This window comes from Mus musculus, chromosome 3 (assembly GCF_000001635.26).
Source record: "Mus musculus strain C57BL/6J chromosome 3, GRCm38.p6 C57BL/6J".
NCBI lineage: Eukaryota > Metazoa > Chordata > Mammalia > Rodentia > Muridae > Mus > Mus musculus.
In genome coordinates, this window is record NC_000069.6 from 103047651 (window position 1) to 103068459 (window position 20809).

Genomic DNA, 20809 nt, shown 5'->3' on the forward strand with positions numbered 1-20809 from the left:
ACTTGTATCTCCCAGCCTCCAGATTAGGGTCACTGGTGAGCCTTCCAATTCTGGATTGTAGTTCATTCCAGATATAGTCAAGTTGACAACCAGGAATAGCCACTACAACCAGCCATGATGATAGTGGACTGTGATTCTAGCACTTGTAAGGTGCACAAAGGAAGATCAGGAGTTCAGTCATTCTCAACAAGTTAGAGTATTCGGACAAGCTTTGTTTTTATTTTAAAATATTTGTATGTAATAATAACATTTCTTAGCTTCATCATCTTTGACTTTTTGCAAGGGGGATGGATGTTTTAGCCAGTATCCTTGCTTCTTCCTCATTTGAGAACCACTTATCAAAAGCTCTTATCCATAAAGAGGTTAAAGCTTTCCAAATTTGATGCATTGCATTCACATATTTGTACTTCCGTTTACTAAAAAAGTCTGTTGCCTATGCAAAAGTCTTAAGTTGTGCGCTCATAAATAATACATTATGGGACTTGTACAGAATGATTATTATAAGATAGCAAGTTTTCTGTAGTACCAAAGGCATTGGGGTTGTTACTAAGCTATATTTGCCATAAAGGCCTAGATTAAAGGCCATGTAACCTTCCTCCTCCCAAACACATAAAACAAGTTTGAGAAGATGCTCTGGCAAAGTAAATAACTGGGAAGGTCTTGGAATGGTACTCTTAAGGTGTTGGCATTTAATATGTAGCAATAGAAAGGGCATTTCTGACAGAATAGAGGTCAACACGAGGGAAAGAAGGCAGGGAAGATTACTTTAGAAAACAGCAAGTAACCGGTTTGAAGAAGGTGGACTTTGGTTTTGATTGAGGGAGAAGAGCATCGATGATTGCTCTCTAAATTCAATAATGAACTTTTTGTGCAATACTTCAACATTTTCAGTTGGGTAATGGCATCAGTTATGGACTTAAGGAACAAAATTTTATCATTGTAACTCTAAACAGAGTAGACAATTTTAAGGTGCATGAGAGACTTACTGTAAAACAAATCTTTTAAAATTACCATAAAACAAAACAAAACAAAAAAGAAGTCTCAAAAAAAAATTACTACCAAGGGGCACTTGTGGTTTTGTACAAACTTCTAAGTAACTAGGGAGATGGTTTCACTAATACAAATTGCCTATCTGGTAAATTACTTAAGTTTAGTAAATTAGTGTATAAGTAATTATAAAGAATTTTAATTAAGACAAGTAACCTAGTTTTGATTATGTAATCGCAGTGAGGTGTAAGGGAAGAAGACAGATTGATGATGTGGACATTATCCCCATAGAAATGATGTTGAACCATAAAAATGTAGTGTATGTGGTTACTGGTACAGTGACATCACTTACTATCAGGTTGTATGTGAAATGTGTGTACAAAGTTTTCATCATTATTGTAGAAATACTGGTGTATTGTAATGTTTCTAGTGCTTTGATTTGTGCTAGTATTTCTTTCTCTTTTTAATTGGGGATTGAACCCAGAGCTTTGGACTTGGTAGACAAGGGCTCTGTCAGTGGGCTACAGCCCCAGCCCGATTTGTGCTAGTTTTTAAACCAAGTTAATTTCTCACACATTGATAATAGTGACTAAAAACACTGAAGTGCTCTGGGACAGTAAAGAGGATATTTTCAGCTGCTACTTTAAGAATATTAAAGAGTTTTCTTCATGAGAAAACTAAGCTTCATGCTCCACAAAATTTTCTCTTGGCTAGAAATGTCATTCTCAGCTTAATTTTCTGATAAAACTGAAAGGCTCAGTGATAGTAGATTGAGGCAACTCTGAGTGAAGGCAAGCATACCTTTTATTCATGCATTTTGTCTTGTGTTGTTTAGAGGGTCCTGGAATAAATTTCTGTGGCTCTGCCAATTCTTTGTGTTAAGGATTCCTAAGTTACTGTAATTATATATCTTCCTTCCCTTTTTCTGTTATCATTTGTTAGTGTTCTTGAGGATATTTAATTGTGTTTTATATTTTCTTTAGGAGGCAGAAGATGGCATTATAGCTTATGACGACTGTGGGGTGAAACTGACGATTGCTTTTCAAGCCAAGGATGTGGAAGGATCTACTTCTCCTCAAATAGGAGATAAGGCAAGATGGTTTTACTTACTTGAAGAAAGGTTAAAGGTTGTCTTGATTATATTTGCTAGAGGATGGTTTAAATTTTGCTAAGTTTGGCTGCAGCATTTTTTCACTGGAAAGATGAAATACATAATAAAACAGGGTCTTGTAGCTTATGAAACATACTGAATGATAGGTTTTTAGGTTTGAGTTCTTTTTAGAGATGAGTGTGTGGCATACTTGTAATTCTAGCAGTTAGTAGGTAAGTGCCACAACCACTAGATACAGTCAGACAAGTAAGCTAAAAGTACTCACTAAAATAAAACCAGTATAAAATTACACCAAAAATTTACATTGCCTACTTTTTAGACAGCCTCTCTATAGAAATTAAAACTACAAAGTGTACATTGACAGGCAAAACTTAAATCATTTATGAATTGAGACAGCAAGTGCTTTCTGTAAATTTTTCTGTCAGAGTAATTACAAAATAGATCTGGAGTGAAAAGCTTGGTCTGGGGGATGTTTTGGGTCAGCTTCTTAAAGGTACAGAGCTTGTGGAAATGACAATGATACTAACTATCATCCTCATCGTTTTGTAGGTTGAATTTAGTATTAGTGACAAACAGAGGCCTGGACAGCAGATTGCAACTTGCGTGAGACTTTTAGGTCGTAATTCTAACTCCAAACGTCTCTTGGGTTATGTGGCAACTCTGAAAGATAATTTTGGATTTATAGAAACAGCTAATCATGATAAGGAAATATTTTTCCACTATAGGTAAGGAATGCCTTTTGGGCAGCAAACTATTCCTATTATATTCTTTTATATTAACGTTTCAAAGAATTTAATATAGGTTGATACTTTTTGGTAATTACAATTTTTGAGACCCAGCTTTTCTATTTGTAATTATGGCAAGTTACATACAGGAGTTAGGCATCTGCCATAAACATAGAAATGCATTTACCTGCCTTTACATATTTTTATTATACATATTGGTACTGGTGTGATAATACAGTTATAGCATATAGTAAAAAATACGGGTTCATTGAACCAAAACTAAGTATTTTAATTTTGATCTAGGTTCTCCCACTTAATATGTTACTTTCATCAGATTGTAACTTTTTGATTTCTTTACCTTCAAGCTAGAAATAGTGGTAGCTCAGTTTATAGGTTCTTGATTGGGGGGGGGTTGTTTTAAGGATTTAATGAATCCGTACCTTAAAACAGTATCTTAATATATGCAGACCTCCCATGGATGTTGGAAGGAGAAAAGGCTCCATGCTACTATTGATATTAGTGATAGTGGCTTATTTTAATGTCACTTTATTATCTTTTCCCTTTAGTGAGTTCTCTGGTGATGTTGATAGCCTGGAACTGGGAGACATGGTTGAATACAGCTTGTCCAAAGGCAAAGGCAATAAAGTCAGTGCTGAGAAAGTAAACAAAGCCCACTCAGGTAATGAGTCATGACTCCTATTCATCCTATGCTTTGACGGCAGGATACAGGGTCGGGAGAAGGATAAGGCCATACATGTTCTGTAACATTTGCTCTCAGGTACCCAGAGCAGCAGTATATATACCTTCACTGTTTGTCAATTATTCATGTTCTTGACACTACCAAATTCTGGGCATGACAGTTTGTGCATGATTTTAGTAACATTTCAGAGATAACATTTTGAATTTGGAGGATGTGGCAGTTTATTAAGAGTCACTATATAAAACCTTAGCTTTCTTGGAACTGGCTGTGTTGATCAGGCTGACCTCAAACTTGGAAGAAATTACTGGTTCTGCCTTCCAAGTGTGTGTGTGTGCCGTCGTGCCTGGCTGGCATCTGATCTGGGGTGCAGTGGAGTTAGGGATTATGCATCTCCAGTAATTAAAGCCCGTCCTGCTTTCTTTTAATCCGAGAAATATACATTCTACATAGAAATAATTCTTAATGGAGTTACAGAAATAGGCATTCTCCTGGTAGAGCTATAGATCTACAATGTGAAAAGTGAAGACAACTTTAACTTCAGAGCTTCTGCTTTTCGGGGAATGGGCCTCTGTGTTTTGGGGGTGGAGCTCAGGGTCCAGCAAGTGCAGCTTTGGCATCTCCTATTTTTAAACAGCCTGCAACTCAGCTTTAGTTCTCTTCATCTAAATTGAGACCTAGAGATAGGTCAGCTAAGACCTTCCATTTTTATTCTACAAATACCTAACTGGTTTTGATGCACTAGAGATACAGTTGTGAAGAAACCAGACAAGTCCTGGTCTTTTATGCTTATTTTTTTTTTTTGTGGGATTCAAAATACAAATGAAAACAAAAATGTCTATTTGTTGTTGGGTCAGGTATTTTCTGTGTAGCTCTGGCTGTCTGGAAGTCACAGAGGTCACCTACCTCTGCTTCCTGAGTGTTTCGATTGAGGCCATATGCCAACACACCTGTCTCAGAAGATGTGTTTAGATATGAATATTTGTTATGCCAAATAAATTGATTTATTTACCAAACTCCAGCACCTTTAATGGCATTTTAGAAACATTTATGGTCAAGAAATTTATACTTAATTTTACTTATATACAAATATTTATTTTACATTCAAGAAATAGAACTAGCTTTAGAACTGATTCCCTTTCTCACTTTAAGAATATTGAGCAGCCAACTAGTTGAGCATTGTGCACACCTGTACTCTCAACACTAAGAAATCTGGGGAGGATCTTGAGTTTCAAACCACCCTGAGCTGTAAAGTAAGGTGTGTGTGTGTGTGTGTGTGTAAGGAGAAGAGGAAAAAGGAAAAAATAGGATGAAGAGATTATTAGCTGGTTAGAGGCTGCATAATTATGAATGAATGTTCTTCCAAAGGACCTAAACTCCTAGCCCCTACCTCAGGCAGCTCACAGTCCTCAGTTAACCAGCTCCAGGAGATCTGATATATCCTCTTACAGTATCTTAGATACTGCAGTCATTGCAGAGTCATTGCATAACAAACATATAATTAGAAATAAAAATTGAAATTCTTGGAAAGTCTGAACAAAAAGCATTCACCTTGTGCGAACATTGGGTTTGTATTTTTTACTTTGTCTTATTAGAGTTTGAAATTGCTGAGTGGTAATTATGTGTGCTTTTGTTTTGTAGTGAATGGCATTACTGAGGAAGCTAATCCCACCATCTACTCTGGTAAAGTCATTCGCCCTCTGAGAGGTGTTGATCCAACACAGATTGAGTACCAAGGAATGATTGAGATTGTGGAGGAGGGTAAGCACAGCCCTGACCCTGGAGTCTGCTCTGCCCTCGCACGGTTTTAATGTGTGATGGGCTCGTTTCAGTGCTTCAGGTGTCTTAGGAGCAGAGGGACCCTGCTCCTCCTGTGCTTAGGCTTTAGTTCTATAGACTCCTTGAAAATGAGGTCACCCGGGATGAAACTGAGCAGCAAATGATTACTATGCTGACGATGTTTAATGTTGAGTGATGATAATCATACTTTTTGTTAAATCCAAGTGGTCATTTATGTTAGTCACTATTCAGTTTTATGAATACTTCCTTTCCTGAAGTATGCTTGCTGTTCCTTAGTACCTTGGGGTCCTCCAGATCTTGGCTCTCTCCATTTATTTACTTGAATAATATTCTCCCCATCTTCAAACAACCAATAGTTTTGGTGCTTATCTTTTTTCCAATAGTTGCCACCCAGAAACTTTATTTGATAAGTATGCATCATATAAATGTGATAGAAATAGTAGGGAATGCTAGATAATTAAGATAACAGTTTAAATAATGGTAGAATAGTTGAAACATCCCACTCAGATAACATGACTTGTCTTATAAAAAAAAAGCCTTGTCTCATCTGAAAGTCAGAGTGTAAAGTAGGGGGGAGAACAGTTCATTTGTTGAAAGAAAAGAACCTTGATTTATGACATGATTTTCTTAGATATTCTGTTTTACATAGAAGCCCACTGTTACTCTCTCTTGGTTCCTAACACTCAAGACAGGAATTAACATTATGAGCCATGTATGCTCTCATAAGCAAAACACCTGACAAAACAAGGGTGTGTAGGCCTCTACCATCAGTGGTCCTTCCATTTTTGAAATGGTACTTCGACATTCCTTTTGGAAGCCACTGACCACCCGCCCACCCCATCCACTTATGCTTCTTCAATACTGCTGTAGGGTTACTTCAAAGTAAGGAAAGCCATTGTTGGATTAGACACACATCTCATTTCCCTACTTTGTTTCATGCACATCTTTTTATTTGGGAACAAAATTAGAACTCAGTAGGTCTGAACACCTCTTACTGGATGTATAACCTTAGACAAGTTATATTAGTTCAGTTTCTTCATCTTTAAAAAGATGCTAGTATCTTTAGCCTCAGAGGAGTCTATGAAAATTATGAATCATAGAGATGTATAATAAATGACTATACCTCTTAACAAGTTAGTCTGCTGAAATTATTTCAGACATTTGGGCCCTGCATGTTTTAGGAGCTGAAAATTTGAAGGAAAAAAAAAGTTACCTCTGATTCTGAGGTAGTTTACTATAAGCATTTCCACCTCTGAAGCTTGTTAATGCATTGTGAATCAACGAGCATTGCTTACTACCTATCTCTTGCATTCGTCTCTGGGTCACTTTTTTGCTGTTACAGTGAAGAGTGGCGGTGGAGCAGATGAGAAGAGAGCCTGGTTTATAGCCCTGAACTCTTAAGGAGTCTGAATCATAACAACAAAAAAATCCTTTTATCTGTATCTGTTTGCCTGTGTTTTGCTAGATTGCCACCTGGGTTTTTTTTATTTTTGTTTGTTTAGTTTTGTTTTTGGCTGGTTGTTTCATAATGCATTTTAGAAGTTAGTGTTAGGATTTGTCCTTGTTTTGTTGCTTGTTTCCATGTTAATCTTTAAGGTAAAACTTTTAAGTTTAAAGAAAATAATAAGGTAACAAAATGTATTTCTAGTGTGTATATTTAGATTTTGTACTGTTTTGCTTACAGGGGATATGAAAGGTGAAGTGTATCCTTTTGGCATAGTTGGGATGGCCAACAAAGGGGATTGCCTACAGAAAGGGGAGAGTGTCAAGTTCCAGTTGTGTGTACTTGGCCAAAATGCACAAACTATGGCCTACAACATCACACCCCTTCGTAGGGCTACTGTGGAGTGTGTGAAAGATCAGGTAATTAAGTGCTATGTCTCTGGATGTGCAGTCTGTCCTGAACTTGGTCAGGGAAAGTCATCAGCCAATATTTACTTGCTTGCTTGCTTGCTTACTTGTTTATTTTTAAGACATGGTTTCTCTATGCTGTTTTGGCTGATCTGGAATTCACCCTCTTGAGTACTGGCATTTAAACTTTCATGGATGTCTCAGTTTTTTAGACTTTATTGCTTTGGGACAAGGGATAAAGTAACAACATTAGTGAGGAGAAAATAAGTGTGATTATTAATAATGTCACTTGGTGGGGATTGTCTTAGTCATGCTTAGAATAGAATGAATGGCAGTTGTTTCAGAGGTATGACTTTCCTGATGAATTCTATCATACACCAGCTGAATTTAGCTCATCATTAGTAATGCCATGTTTTCTAAGTCCTTTCTAATTAGGGTTAGCATTATCTTTCAAAGTGAATTGCTCTTCCTTTCTGTGGTATGTGTTCTCCATTGTAAATTTTGTTTTGTGTGTGCTCTTTTTCCAGTTTGGCTTTATTAACTATGAAGTAGGAGATAGCAAGAAGCTCTTTTTCCATGTGAAAGAAGTTCAGGATGGCGTTGAGCTACAGGCAGGAGATGAGGTGGAATTCTCAGTGATCCTTAATCAGCGCACTGGGAAGTGCAGTGCCTGTAATGTCTGGCGAGTCTGGTGAGTTTCTATGGTTTATTATGGTTGGAAATAACTGCTCTGAGTTCATCCCTCACTCATTCATGCATTCTGTGCTTTCTTTGCCACTCTCCTCTGGCTGGGTTTAGTAGGAACTATTTTACACTTCTATCTCTATCTAATTTTGTCTTTTTCTGCTAGTCATTGCTTTGTTTGAGATAGGTCTCAGTTTTATATCCGTGACTTACCTTACTTTCAGCTTGCTGCCATGTGCCACCATATCTATTTTTCTATCTCTGGTATTTATTGTCTGGCTTTGAGTCCTATAACCCTGACCTGAGAAACACTTAGGTACTATGATGCGTTAGCACTGTGTGTGCTGTAGCTTAAATACTAAACGGTTATATGATCCTTGTACTTAAGAGTTTAGCTTATTGGCTCGCTCTTTCTGTCTACTCACTTTTAGACTTTGTGCTGCTGAAATGTTTGAGATAGGTCTCAGTTTTATACCTTAGTCATTCTAACTTATGCTATTAGGTTTTTAATCTCAACATTGTTCCTTTAAGAGATAGGAATCTAGACCTATTTCTTCATATTTGGCTTTTTTTCAAGATTTTTTTTTTTTAACATCTTTTACCTTGTTTTGTGTATCTGGAATTAGTCTCTCTGTTGACAAGTCTAGGATTCTTTATAGCTCCAATGCTGTTGAAACTCTGAGCTGGGAAGTATATATAAACTTGTCTGTCTTGTCTTGCTAGCTAAGATGAGGCAAGAAGAGTCTCCCTCATTAAAAGTGAGTCATTTGGGTAGGGAACATACAACTGCTTGCCTTCTTCCCAGCAATTGTTGGTTCTTCTCACTTTCACTCTTACAGTGAAGGCCCCAAAGCTGTTGCAGCTCCTCGACCTGACCGGTTGGTCAATCGCCTAAAGAACATCACCCTGGATGATGCCAGTGCTCCACGTCTAATGGTTCTTCGTCAGCCAAGGGGACCAGATAACTCAATGGTATGATTTCATTAGGGATGTGAGGGAGGTCAACTAATAATCTTACTTGAGCTTAAAGAAGTTAGTGAAGCAAGCAAGGGTTGCTTATCACTAATTTGGACTCCCTAACACATTAATTCAGACCCTAATAGAGTAGATGCTTTCTATAAGAAGCACTTCTTTCCGTTTTGAGATAGGGTCTCATATGTAGATTAGAGTGGCCTTGAACTCCCCACTCTCTGCTTTGCCCATGGTAGGATAACTGATTACACCAAGAAGTGCATTTCTTGGTATATTCTATTTAATAAGTTTCTTACTCTTAGGAGAGAATTGGTAGTGGATATGATAAATACTTTCATAGTTGATTTTAGAATTGTATGTTGTGATTGTCAATACACTCAAATCATTAACTGTTATATTTCTTCATAGGGATTTGGTGCAGAAAGAAAGATCCGTCAAGCTGGTGTCATTGACTAACCACGTCCACAAAGCACATCATTAATTCACTATGGTCGAGTTGGGGGGATTCTGGTGAAGGGTTCTGAATATCTTTCTCTTCATCCCTCCCAAAATCTGGAATACTTATTCTATTGAGCTATTACACCAGTTTTAACACCTTCCTCGTGTTATGTTTAAAGAAAAAAATAAATAAATTTAAGAAACCATTTTAAAATTATGCACAGTTGCAGCCTGGAAAACTTAAAGGTGGCGCCTTATAGTGTCAATTTAGGAGCTTTATTTGGTGCATTTAACGCAACTGGTAATTGCAAATTCCACTTGGCCTGTGTAAGTGAACAATGCAGACTGTTACTTTGTTGGCCCTATGAAATTCTGCACTCTAGTCAGTATATACTCTACCTTCATGACTTAACACTCAGCTGCATTCTTTTCCTATTTTTTCCCTGTTCATTATGCTTTAATTCTGAGGACCATATGAAGGTAGAATATATTACCTTTAAAAATTGCAAAAATTTATATAGCAAACGATATTCTTAAGTTGATGGCCAAATGTTAAAATGTTATTTTCATATCATTTATAATCTTGTCACAATCCACTTAACGAAGTTTGATTACATTTCAGTGAAAATTATCTTCCCGAGTAGTTTTTTTTTTTTTTTCTTCCTGGGATGGGGGGGGTAAATAACTTTACTACAATTAGTATGTGTGGTGCAGAATTTCATGCAAATGAAGTGTGCCAGCAGTGTGATAATTTAAACATATTTAAACAAAAGACGAATGCACAAAATTGCTGCTGCTTAGATCACTGCAGCTTCTAGGACCCAGTTTCTTTTACTGATTTAAAAACAAAATGAACAAAAAAATAATAATAATAAAAAAGTTGTGCCTGAAATGAATCCTGTTTTTTTTAATAAATAGCCCCGTGGTTCCAGTGCCCTGTTCAATACAGGCACTTGATCCTTGGTGTAGCTTCTGTTCAACTTTGTATCACGGGAACGGATTGGCCTGATTTCTCGGCCTTCATCTTGAATTGGCCCCAAACAGGGTCCCTGGCAAGTGGAGTGAAGGCTTTTTGTCTAACAATGACAAGGGTCAGCTCAGGGGTTGTCGGGGAGGGCGCTTTCATCTTCCCCGTTGTCATTTGAGGTTTTGAACTCTGGGTAAAGAGGCCGTTTATCTTTGTAAACACAAAACATTTTTGCTTTCTCCGGTTTTATGTTAATGGCGAAAGAATGGAAGCGAATAAAGTTTTACTGATTTTTGAGACACTAGCACCTAGCGCTTTCATTATTGAAATGGGGGCGGGGCGGGGCTGGACTGGGTGCGGCCGGCTGCAAGACTCTAGTCGTCGGCCCACGTGGCTGGGGCGGGGACTGGGGCGCCTTGGGCGCCTAGTGATTACGTAGCGGGTGGGGCCGGAAGTGCCGCTCCCTGGCGGGGGCTGTTCATGGCGGTTTCGGGGTCTCCAACAGCTTCTCAGGTTGAAGTCCAAAAGCCTCCCGAGGCGGGGTCTGCGGAGTTTGAGGTAAAGCTCCGGCCTGCCTGGCGTCGGACTTCTCAGCGTGTGAACGCCTGGCGGGGCGGGGAGACGCGGAGACTTGGCGAGCTGAAACAAAGGCTTGGGTGGGGGACTCTGGCTGGCTCTGGGGTGATTTTCGGAGCCGGAAAGGGGAGTTTCGGGAAGTGGTTGTGCCAGGCGGACCCCAGAGCTTGGGTTTGCAGGAATTGGAAGAGGGGGGTTCTTTTCCCGTAAACTGAGGGCGGGGCCGAGTAGATTGAAAAAATAGTCGCTGGTCTTTAATCCAATAATCTGGCCCGCACTCATCTGCAAGGAATGCTATGTTTCTGAATCACTTTGAGAACTTAGTGGAAGGCCACGTGTATCGAATGGGTGCCTTAGAAACAGAAGAGTTTGGTAAACTCATAGAAGCCCTTGAAGTATTGTAGGTTTGGTTTGCCAGTTTAATCGTAATTGCTGCTTTTCTACAGGTTTTTGCTGGTGTGAAATGACTGAGTACAAACTGGTGGTGGTTGGAGCAGGTGGTGTTGGGAAAAGCGCCTTGACGATCCAGCTAATCCAGAACCACTTTGTGGATGAATATGATCCCACCATAGAGGTGAGGCCCAGCCCCTGCCTGGCCCTTATCCTCACTTTGGGCTTTCTCTTGCCCATAACGGCTCTTTGAAAGTAAAGAGAAGAGAAAGCAAGGAGGTATTCCAAAAAAGCAGTAAACAAGTTCGTGCTTACTGAGGATTTCCTTTTAAAAGAACACAGTTTTCATTGTTTCTTTATGTCACAGCTCTTTAATAGAAACGTAGGTCACAAGGAAAAAGATTGTAGGCGATCATACAGTGAGGATAGAGAACTCAGAGCTCTGGATAGTCTGAAGTTGTCATTTTTGATCTAGTCCAGATTGAGTTGGGGTAGAAACAAGTTGAGATTTTGAGTCATTGTATCTAGGAATTTCTTCACAATTTAGTTACGGATATTGAGGAAAATCACCTAAATCCTTACAAGTCTCATATTTCTATATGACGTTAAATTTCTATCACTTCCCTGGGATTAATGGTGCAGGTATGTATAAGTCCAATTTGTAAGCATTCAAGAGGCTGAGGGAGGAGGTTTCAATTTCTAGGCTTGCCTGAACTACTTACTGAGGCCCTGTTTACAAAAACCAAATATTTTTTTCATGTGTAAACCTGTTCTAACACACAGGAATGTTAGTTAAATTCAGATGTCTACACAGGTTACATTTTAATATATTCATGAAACAAAATATAAGCACATTTCCAAAACCACAGATAAGGTCTTCTAAGTTTGGACTATTATATAATAAAAATAAGAATTTGGCCATAAATCCATACTAGATGTTTCTGGTTTTGTTATTTTTTATTAGTGGTTTTGTTTTCTTTGGTTTTTTGTTTTTGTTGTTGTTGTTGTTATTGTTTGTTTGTTTTTTGTTTTTGTCTTAACCTCATAACTCAGGCTGGTTTTGTTTTTGTTTTGTTTTTTTTTGAAACAGGGTCTCACTGCACTACCCTGGCTGGCCTGAGACTTGAACTCACAGATATAAATTCACCTGCCCTTATGTCATGTGTGCATGCATGCGTGTGATTATGTATGTGTATGTTTGTTTGCTATTCATGCTACTGTTAGCGGGTTGAGGGTAAATCACATAGGTAGGCGTATTCATCCTGGTTAATTACATTTCTCTGGTTTTAAATAAAGATTGAGCCTGTCCTTGTCCCCCCCACCACCACCTCCTCACTCTTTCATATTCCCAGGATTCTTACCGAAAGCAAGTGGTGATTGATGGTGAGACCTGCCTGCTGGACATACTGGACACAGCTGGACAAGAGGAGTACAGTGCCATGAGAGACCAGTACATGAGGACAGGCGAAGGGTTCCTCTGTGTATTTGCCATCAATAATAGCAAATCATTTGCAGATATTAACCTCTACAGGTACTGGGGATATTTTCTGAAACAAAAAATTTGTATGTGCTCTGAAACTATACTAAAGTATATGGACTTAGGAAACATACAACTTTTTAACATTTTGGTGATATTGTTTTGTTTTGTTTTGTTTTGTGGAGGCCAGAACAAGTGCAACAGCAGATATGTGCCATGGGAGGCAGAAGACAGCTAATAAAAGCTCCCTCCTTAGGGCCTGGGCATCTTGGCTTAGTTAGCAGGCGCCTTTGCCCATGGACCATCTTTAAACCCCAAATATTAAAAAGAATCTGCTAGGCAGTGATGGTGCACACCTTTAATCCCAGCACTCAGGAGGCAAAGGCAGGCGGATTTCTAAGTTCGAGGCCAGCCTGGTTTACAGAGTGAGTTCCAGGACAGACAGGGCTACACAGAGAAACCCTGTCTCAAAAAACAAAAGAAAGAAAAAGAGAAGAATCTGATTTTCACTGAGTGTGTGGTGTACTGTCACGGTACTACTCGGGAAATGGGGTCTGCTACAGAGTAACAGTAAGACTTCTCAGAGAACTGGTGAGTTTCAGAGCTATTTGGGCCCTAAGGATTTTAGTACAACATTCTTACTCATTTTACATTTTTGAGACAGGATGTTGCTATGTATCCCAGACTTACCTTGAATTTAGCACTTGGCCTCAGCCTTCCAAGTGCTAACTTTATAGGTATATGCCAACACTCCCAGCCAATATTCTGAGTTCAGAGGTGTTAGATTTTCAGAGTTGTTGTGATTTTTCTGTTTGTTTGTTTAAGTTTGGTCTGGTTTTAAAGACAGGGTTTCTTTGTGTGGCCTGGAACTCTTTGATCAGGCTAGCCTTGAACTCACAGAGCTCCACCTGCCTCTGCCTCTGCCTCCCCAGTTCTGGGATTAAAGGCATGCACCACCACTGCCCATCCATATAGCAGAGGTAGACCCCCAAAACACTGGGTCTCTCTCTCTTACAGCAGCATTCTATCTTTAGTCACTGTCAAAGTTAAAACATGGCTCTGTTATTAATTAGCTAAGTAACTTTAGGACAAAATACTAAATCTGTGTGTCTCTGTGTTTCTGAATTTATTATAAGAATACCTCCATCAGCCGGGCGTAGTGGCGCACGAGGTGTTGGCAGACTTACAAAGTATACACAATGGGTCAGACACTGTTCTGAATATGTATGAATTTGTTTACTCTTGGCAACTTTATGGGGGAGGTATTCTTTTTTAAGAAGATTTAGTTTTATTTCTGGGTACGCGTTGTTTTGCTATGTCTATGCACACATGGGCCTGGTGCTCAAGGAGGCCAGAGGAGGGTTCCAGATGCCTTAGAACTGGAGTTATAGATGTCTGGGGCCCTGTGTGGGTACTAGCAATTGAACCTGGGTCACCTGAAAGAGTAGACAGTGTTCTTAATCCCTGAGCCATCTCTCCAGCCTTGAGGGAGGTTTTTTTTTTTGGTTTTTTTGTTTTTTTAATTTTTTGAGACAGGTTTTCTCTGTAAAGCCCTGGCTGTCCTGGAACTCACTCTGTAGGCCAGGCTAGCCTCAAACTCAGAAATCTGCCTGCTTCTGCCTCCTGAGTGCTGGGATTAAAGGCATGCACCACCACACCCGGCTAGAATTTTCTTAGTGTTACGTATCTTAAGTTATTTAGAATCCATAAGCTCTACTTTCTGTACTTTTAAGCTTAATCTAAAGAACCTTTTGTAGTTTCCAATTAAACCCAGAGCCAAGCTCCTTGGAAAATATAGGAGCCTAACAAGGACATGCATCAGTATATTGGAGCTGGAAGTGAACTGGTATTCACAGCCTCATACAGCTTCTACACCAAGTCTAAATTGACATTCTTGACTTAGCAGGTCTAGAGTTGTATGAGTGTGTAAGCTGAGTAATAGTAGCTGGAAGGATTTTGTAAATTTACCACTTCCTTTTGTGTGCCAGCGTACTCCTCCAGAAAGCTTGCTTTGCTTATTATGATCAGCTGCCTGCTCTTTGTTCTAGGGAGCAAATTAAGCGTGTGAAAGATTCTGATGATGTCCCCATGGTGCTGGTAGGCAACAAGTGTGACTTGCCAACAAGGACAGTTGACACAAAGCAAGCCCACGAACTGGCCAAGAGTTACGGAATTCCATTCATTGAGACCTCAGCCAAGACCCGACAGGTATGCTAGAGATTCAAGCAAGTGTGAGTAAGTGTTTAAAGCAGAGATGTTTGATTGATCAAGTGTGGTAGAGATGTAATCTATGTTATGTATAATGGGTTTTGGATAGTGGTTTCTGTATAGTTAGTCTTTGTTTCTTGTTAAACTTTTCCCCTCTTCCCCTATCACCCCCCCCCCAAAAAAAAGAACACTACTGTACTGTGGGATTTCGTTGTTGTTGTTGTTGTTGTTGTTGTTGTTGTTGTTGTTGTTGTTGTTGTTCGAGACAGGATTTCTCGTGTAGCCCTGGCTGTCCTGGAACTCACTTTGTAGACCAGGCTGGGCTCCATCGAATTTAGAAATCCTCCTGCCTCTGCCTCCCAAGTGCTGGGATTAAAGGCATGCGCCACCACTCCCTGGCAGGGAATTCTATTTCTGCTTTAACAGGCTCAACTCTTCCAAGATTAAACATTCTCTAAGCATGAATCCTTTTTTCTGTCAGCACTTGCCACTATTGAGGACTTAACTTTCCTGGAGGGATCCTCACAGTCAGTAGTTCTGTACTGTACACCCACCTTGCCCTTCTTCCTTGGCTGGACTATCTTTGTGTTGTTTGTTTTGTAAATAAAACATGCCAGTTACCAGTGTGATCCCCTAGGAATGCTGAATTTGGTGTCTTCTTCCTAAGTCACCCCAATTTATCAGCTATTGATTAGAATCAAATCCACACAGAGAGGTGGAAATGAGAGGTTACAACTTGAACTGTGCCTGTTGTTCGTTAGTTTTTTTGTATGTGTTTTTTTTTTTCTTTTACTAGGGTGTGGAGGATGCCTTTTACACACTGGTAAGGGAGATACGCCAGTACCGAATGAAAAAGCTCAACAGCAGTGACGATGGCACTCAAGGTTGTATGGGGCTGCCCTGTGTGCTGATGTAGTAAGGTGAGTGTGTGCTCTTACATTGGAACCATAGCTTCTACTTAGCATTAGGCAGTTCAGAATAGTGCCAGCACTACTGACTTTTGCAACTTAAATGAGAGTTTTCATATATTTGCAACTAGAAAATGCAAATATATATTTGATTCATATGCCAGCATCCATGTTGGGTATCTCGTAGCCAACTGTGACTCCAGCTCCAAGGGATCCACTGTTTATGACCTCCACAGGCCACTACATGTCACACACACAAACAAATATTAAAAGTAAAATAATTTGGGGCTGGAGAGATGCTCAGCGGTTAAGAGCACTGACTGCTCTTCCATACGTCCTGAGTTCAATTCCCAGCAACCACTTGGTGGCTTACAACCATCTGTGATGGGATCTGATGCCCTCTTCTGGTGTGTCTGAAGAGAGTGACAGTGCACTCACATATATAAAATAAATAAATCTTTAAAAAAAATAAAATAATTTCCCTCATAGCACCTTTTCAGGGAGTGCTAAGATCTAATTAATTCTTTCAGCATTTATTCTACAGACAGCTTCCTATTTTTAGTATAGGAATTTGAGACCTATATGTGCCATGATTGTGGAGTGGACACATTGAAGATGCCATACTAAGGATTGACAATATAGACACTAAATGACACTGTGTTCTTTTGTTGTAGACACTTTGAAAGTTCTGTCATCAGAAAAGAGCCACTTTGAAGGTAGGACAAGTTTGAAATGTCTTGATTGACACTGAGTTTCCTATCCTGGTTTCTCTTACCTCCGTCTCTGTTTCAGCTGCACTGATGCCCTGGTTCTGACATCCCTGGAGGAGACCTGTTCCTGCTGCTCTCTGCATCTCAGAGAAGCTCCTGCTTCCTGCTTCCCCGACTCAGTTACTGAGCACAGCCATCTAACCTGAGACCTCTTCAGAATAACTACCTCCTCACTCGGCTGTCTGACCAGAGAAATAGACCTGTCTCTCCCGGTCGTTCTCTGCCCTGGGTTCCCCTAGAAACAGACACAGCCTCCAGCTGGCTTTGTCCTCTGAAAAGCAGTTTACATTGATGCAGAGAACCAAACTAGACATGCCATTCTGTTGACAACAGTTTCTTATACTCTAAGGTAACAACTGCTGGTGATTTTCCCCTGCCCCCAACTGTTGAACTTGGCCTTGTTGGTTTGGGGGGAAAATGTCATAAATTACTTTCTTCCCAAAATATAATTAGTGTTGCTGATTGATTTGTAATGTGATCAGCTATATTCCATAAACTGGCATCTGCTCTGTATTCATAAATGCAAACACGAATACTCTCAACTGCATGCAATTAAATCCAACATTCACAACAAAGTGCCTTTTTCCTAAAAGTGCTCTGTAGGCTCCATTACAGTTTGTAATTGGAATAGATGTGTCAAGAACCATTGTATAGGAAAGTGACTCTGAGCCATCTACCTTTGAGGGAAAGGTGTATGTACCTGATGGCAGATGCTTTGTGTATGCACATGAAGATAGTTTCCCTGTCTGGGATTCTCCCAGGAGAAAGATGGAACTGAAACAATTACAAGTAATTTCATTTAATTCTAGCTAATCTTTTTTTTTTTTTTTTTTTTTTTTGGTAGACTATCACCTATAAATATTTGGAATATCTTCTAGCTTACTGATAATCTAATAATTAATGAGCTTCCATTATAATGAATTGGTTCATACCAGGAAGCCCTCCATTTATAGTATAGATACTGTAAAAATTGGCATGTTGTTACTTTATAGCTGTGATTAATGATTCCTCAGACCTTGCTGAGATATAGTTATTAGCAGACAGGTTATATCTTTGCTGCATAGTTTCTTCATGGAATATATATCTATCTGTATGTGGAGAGAACGTGGCCCTCAGTTCCCTTCTCAGCATCCCTCATCTCTCAGCCTAGAGAAGTTCGAGCATCCTAGAGGGGCTTGAACAGTTATCTCGGTTAAACCATGGTGCTAATGGACCGGGTCATGGTTTCAAAACTTGAACAAGCCAGTTAGCATCACAGAGAAACAGTCCATCCATATTTGCTCCCTGCCTATTATTCCTGCTTACAGACTTTTGCCTGATGCCTGCTGTTAGTGCTACAAGGATAAAGCTTGTGTGGTTCTCACCAGGACTGGAAGTACCTGGTGAGCTCTGGGGTAAGCCTAGATATCTTTACATTTTCAGACCCTTATTCTTAGCCACGTGGAAACTGAAGCCAGAGTCCATACCTCCATCTCCTTCCCCCCCCAAAAAAATTAGATTAATGTTCTTTATATAGCTTTTTTAAAGTATTTAAAACATGTCTATAAGTTAGGCTGCCAACTAACAAAAGCTGATGTGTTTGTTCAAATAAAGAGGTATCCTTCGCTACTCGAGAGAAGAATGTAAAATGCCATTGATTGTTGTCACTTGGAGGCTTGATGTTTGCCCTGATAATTCATTAGTGGGTTTTGTTTGTCACATGATACCTAAGATGTAACTCAGCTCAGTAATTCTAATGAAAACATAAATTGGATACCTTAATTGAAAAAAGCAAACCTAATTCCAAAATGGCCATTTTCTCTTCTGATCTTGTAATACCTAAAATTCTGAGGTCCTTGGGATTCTTTTGTTTATAACAGGATCTTGCTGTGTAGTCCTAGCTGGCCTCAAACTCACAATACTCTTCCTGGATCAATCTCCCAAGTGCTGGGATTACAGGCACATTCCACCACACACACCTGACTGAGCTCGTTCCTAATGAGTTTTCATTAAGCAAATTCCCCATCACCTTGAAACTAATCAGAAGGGGGAAGAAACATTTGCTATGCTCCTGAGTGCTAACACTGGGATCATTCACATGGGGTTTGCATTCCTAGGCAAACTAAACTGCTGCCTTTTACAACAAGGCTCAGTCATCTTCCTGAAGCTGCTGAGACCAGCACTTGGTCTTGTTTTGTTTTAATATGTCTATATGACTGGTGGTGGATCCCTAAATAGTTTATTAATTAAACTCCAGTTAAGGAGAAAGTTACTCACCTTGACCCGTTTGACCATATCCCGTGTGTGTGTGTGTGTGTGTGTGTGTGTGTGTGTGTGTGTGTGTGTGCACGCGTATGTACGTACGTATGTATGTAGGTATGTAGGTGGTTTCCAGTATAAACACAGAAACAAATGGAGCCAATTCAGGTTTCAGATGCCCTTACTAACATATATTCCCACGGGGTGTGGGTTTTGGCACAACAGTGACAAACTTAAAAGCCAAGTAAGAGCCGGGCGTGGTGGCGCACGCCTTTAATCCCAGCACTTGGGAGGCAGAGGCAGGCGGATTTCTGAGTTCTAGGCCATCCTGGTCTACAGTGAGTTCCAGGACAGCCAGTGCTACACAGAGAAACCCTGTCTCGAAAAGCCAAAAAAAAAAAAAAAAAAAAAAAAAAAAAGCCAAGTAGGTCCAGTTGGTATAGTATCAAAGTGTTTTTAGAGTAATTAGTGAAGGTCTGCTTTACCTCAAAGTTGCAGAGCCTCTCTTCCTGAGTTTAAGTGCCTGGCCGGCAGTCACAAATTAACATGTTGCTGTAAGGCAGTTAGTTGAAGCTTTGTTCACACATTGGAGAGTATGAAAATAAAGTGTTCTAAGAGCGCTGATACTGGATCTGTGTAAACCTGGTAAATGCCGTTTGTCCAGGACTTAGCGTGTGTGAGTTGGTAGCTCAGTACGAGTTTACTAGTTCCGCAGTGTGTACAATGGAGGCGGGTTTGTTTTAGCTGGCCACCTGTAGAATCAGCCTTTAAACTGCTGTGAACTTTGTCATGACTTGAATATGAAGATAGACAAAAACTCTGTAAAGACAAATGTTTGTTTTCCCCCTTACAGAACGTGTGAGCTTGGTTTTATCTTCCTTTGTATTTAGTCATAACCTCTCAAGCTGGCAGCTCCGACCAAGGATCAGAAGCTGTGTGCGTTCCACCTGGTGGAATTAGCTCAGCTCTATATGAGAAGTGGAGTTAATGGAAAACGTGTTGACTGGGTGGTTTCTATTTAAAAGAGTGATGATAATTCTTGAACAGTAGTTTTTATTTTGCTATTTCTTTAAGCTGACTGATGTGCCACAAAATTATTTTAAGGTATTTGTGTTTTAAGAGTGTTCTCATGAGATTAGTTGTAGATATTTTTTAAAATACAACTGGTTTTTAAAATCTGAGTATTGCTCTAAGCAAGTGTTTAGACTCTTACGGGAAGGTGGGTGGAAGTTGTTTGGCTTCCGTATTTCCATGCGTGCCGTCAGACATAGGTCAGAACGCCAACTGTGCATCCTGCTGTTTAAAGACCTCTTGGCCTCTGTGACCCTCATGAAGGGGCTGATATTTTAAGTTGACTGTTTGATTGTAAATTAATCCTTTCTAATTTTTAAAGACTTGCTTGACTGTTTTCCTTGTTAAATAATTTTAAAAAAATAAAAAACTGGAAGTTCTTTGCTTAACTGTATTTTCCCTACTGCCATAGGGTTTCTACTGCTGTTAAGAGACACCATGACCACAGCAACTCTGATAAAGAAAACATTTAGTTGGGCTGGCTTACAGTGTCAGAGGTTTAGTCAGTTATGGTCACGGTGGGAAACATGGCAGCGTGCAGGCAGACATAGTGCTGGAGAAGGAGCTGAGAGTACTACATCTTGATGTGAAAGCAGCATAAAAAGACTGCCACACTAGACCTAAGGAGCACCTTTTGGAGACCTTAGAGTCTATCCCCACAGTGATACACTTCCTCCAACAAGGCCACACCTCTGTGGGCCAAGCATTCAAACACATGAATCTGTGGGGGCCATTCCTATTCAAACCACCAAACCCACCAAGGTCTGTATTAGGAAATTATATTTCAGATATTGATGTTCTTTTTGGGCAGTGCAGGGGAGACTCAAGCTCCTCATTTGTTCTCAGTATAGTCAGTGGCCTCCTCCGCCTCTCTAAGGATTCTCTTTTTGTGGTTTTTGTTTCTTAGGATCCATTGTGTTGAAGGAAGCATTCCTTTTG

General features: G+C 39.8%; 2 protein-coding genes across 14 annotated transcripts in view; both read left to right on the forward strand.

Moving 5' to 3' along the window:
• Nucleotides 1-10536, forward strand: part of Csde1 (cold shock domain containing E1, RNA binding) — a 37756-nt gene extending 27220 nt beyond the window's left edge. For 4 of the 7 annotated variants that reach the window (XM_006501397.1, NM_144901.4, NM_001161854.2 and 1 more), the window contains 8 exons: nucleotides 1971-2078; nucleotides 2648-2823; nucleotides 3390-3502; nucleotides 5162-5281; nucleotides 7005-7183; nucleotides 7699-7862; nucleotides 8695-8827; nucleotides 9236-10536. In XM_006501397.1, coding sequence (XP_006501460.1) covers nucleotides 1971-2078; nucleotides 2648-2823; nucleotides 3390-3502; nucleotides 5162-5281; nucleotides 7005-7183; nucleotides 7699-7862; nucleotides 8695-8827; nucleotides 9236-9283 — 1041 coding nt within the window. In that variant the 3' untranslated portion in view covers nucleotides 9284-10536. The remainder of the gene's footprint in view (nucleotides 1-1970; nucleotides 2079-2647; nucleotides 2824-3389; nucleotides 3503-5161; nucleotides 5282-7004; nucleotides 7184-7698; nucleotides 7863-8694; nucleotides 8828-9235) is intronic. The other 3 variants (XM_006501398.2, XM_017319550.2, XM_006501399.3) reach the window with 1 other exon arrangement.
• A 98-nt stretch (nucleotides 10537-10634) lies between these two features.
• Nucleotides 10635-20264, forward strand: Nras (neuroblastoma ras oncogene). Of its 7 annotated transcripts, none has more exons than NM_010937.2 (7): nucleotides 10635-10790; nucleotides 11255-11382; nucleotides 12551-12729; nucleotides 14724-14883; nucleotides 15680-15803; nucleotides 16466-16507; nucleotides 16584-20264. In NM_010937.2, the coding sequence occupies exons 2-5, from the start codon at nucleotides 11272-11274 to the stop codon at nucleotides 15797-15799; spliced, it is 570 nt and encodes a 189-aa protein (NP_035067.2). In that variant the 5' UTR covers nucleotides 10635-10790; nucleotides 11255-11271; the 3' UTR covers nucleotides 15800-15803; nucleotides 16466-16507; nucleotides 16584-20264. The 7 variants fall into 7 exon arrangements, with proteins under 7 accessions (NP_035067.2, NP_001355567.1, XP_006501184.1 ...); XM_006501121.4 differs by lacking the exon at nucleotides 10635-10790 and adding an exon at nucleotides 10817-10888; XM_006501120.4 differs by lacking the exon at nucleotides 10635-10790 and adding an exon at nucleotides 10912-10934.
• The last annotated feature ends 545 nt before the right edge of the window (nucleotides 20265-20809 follow it).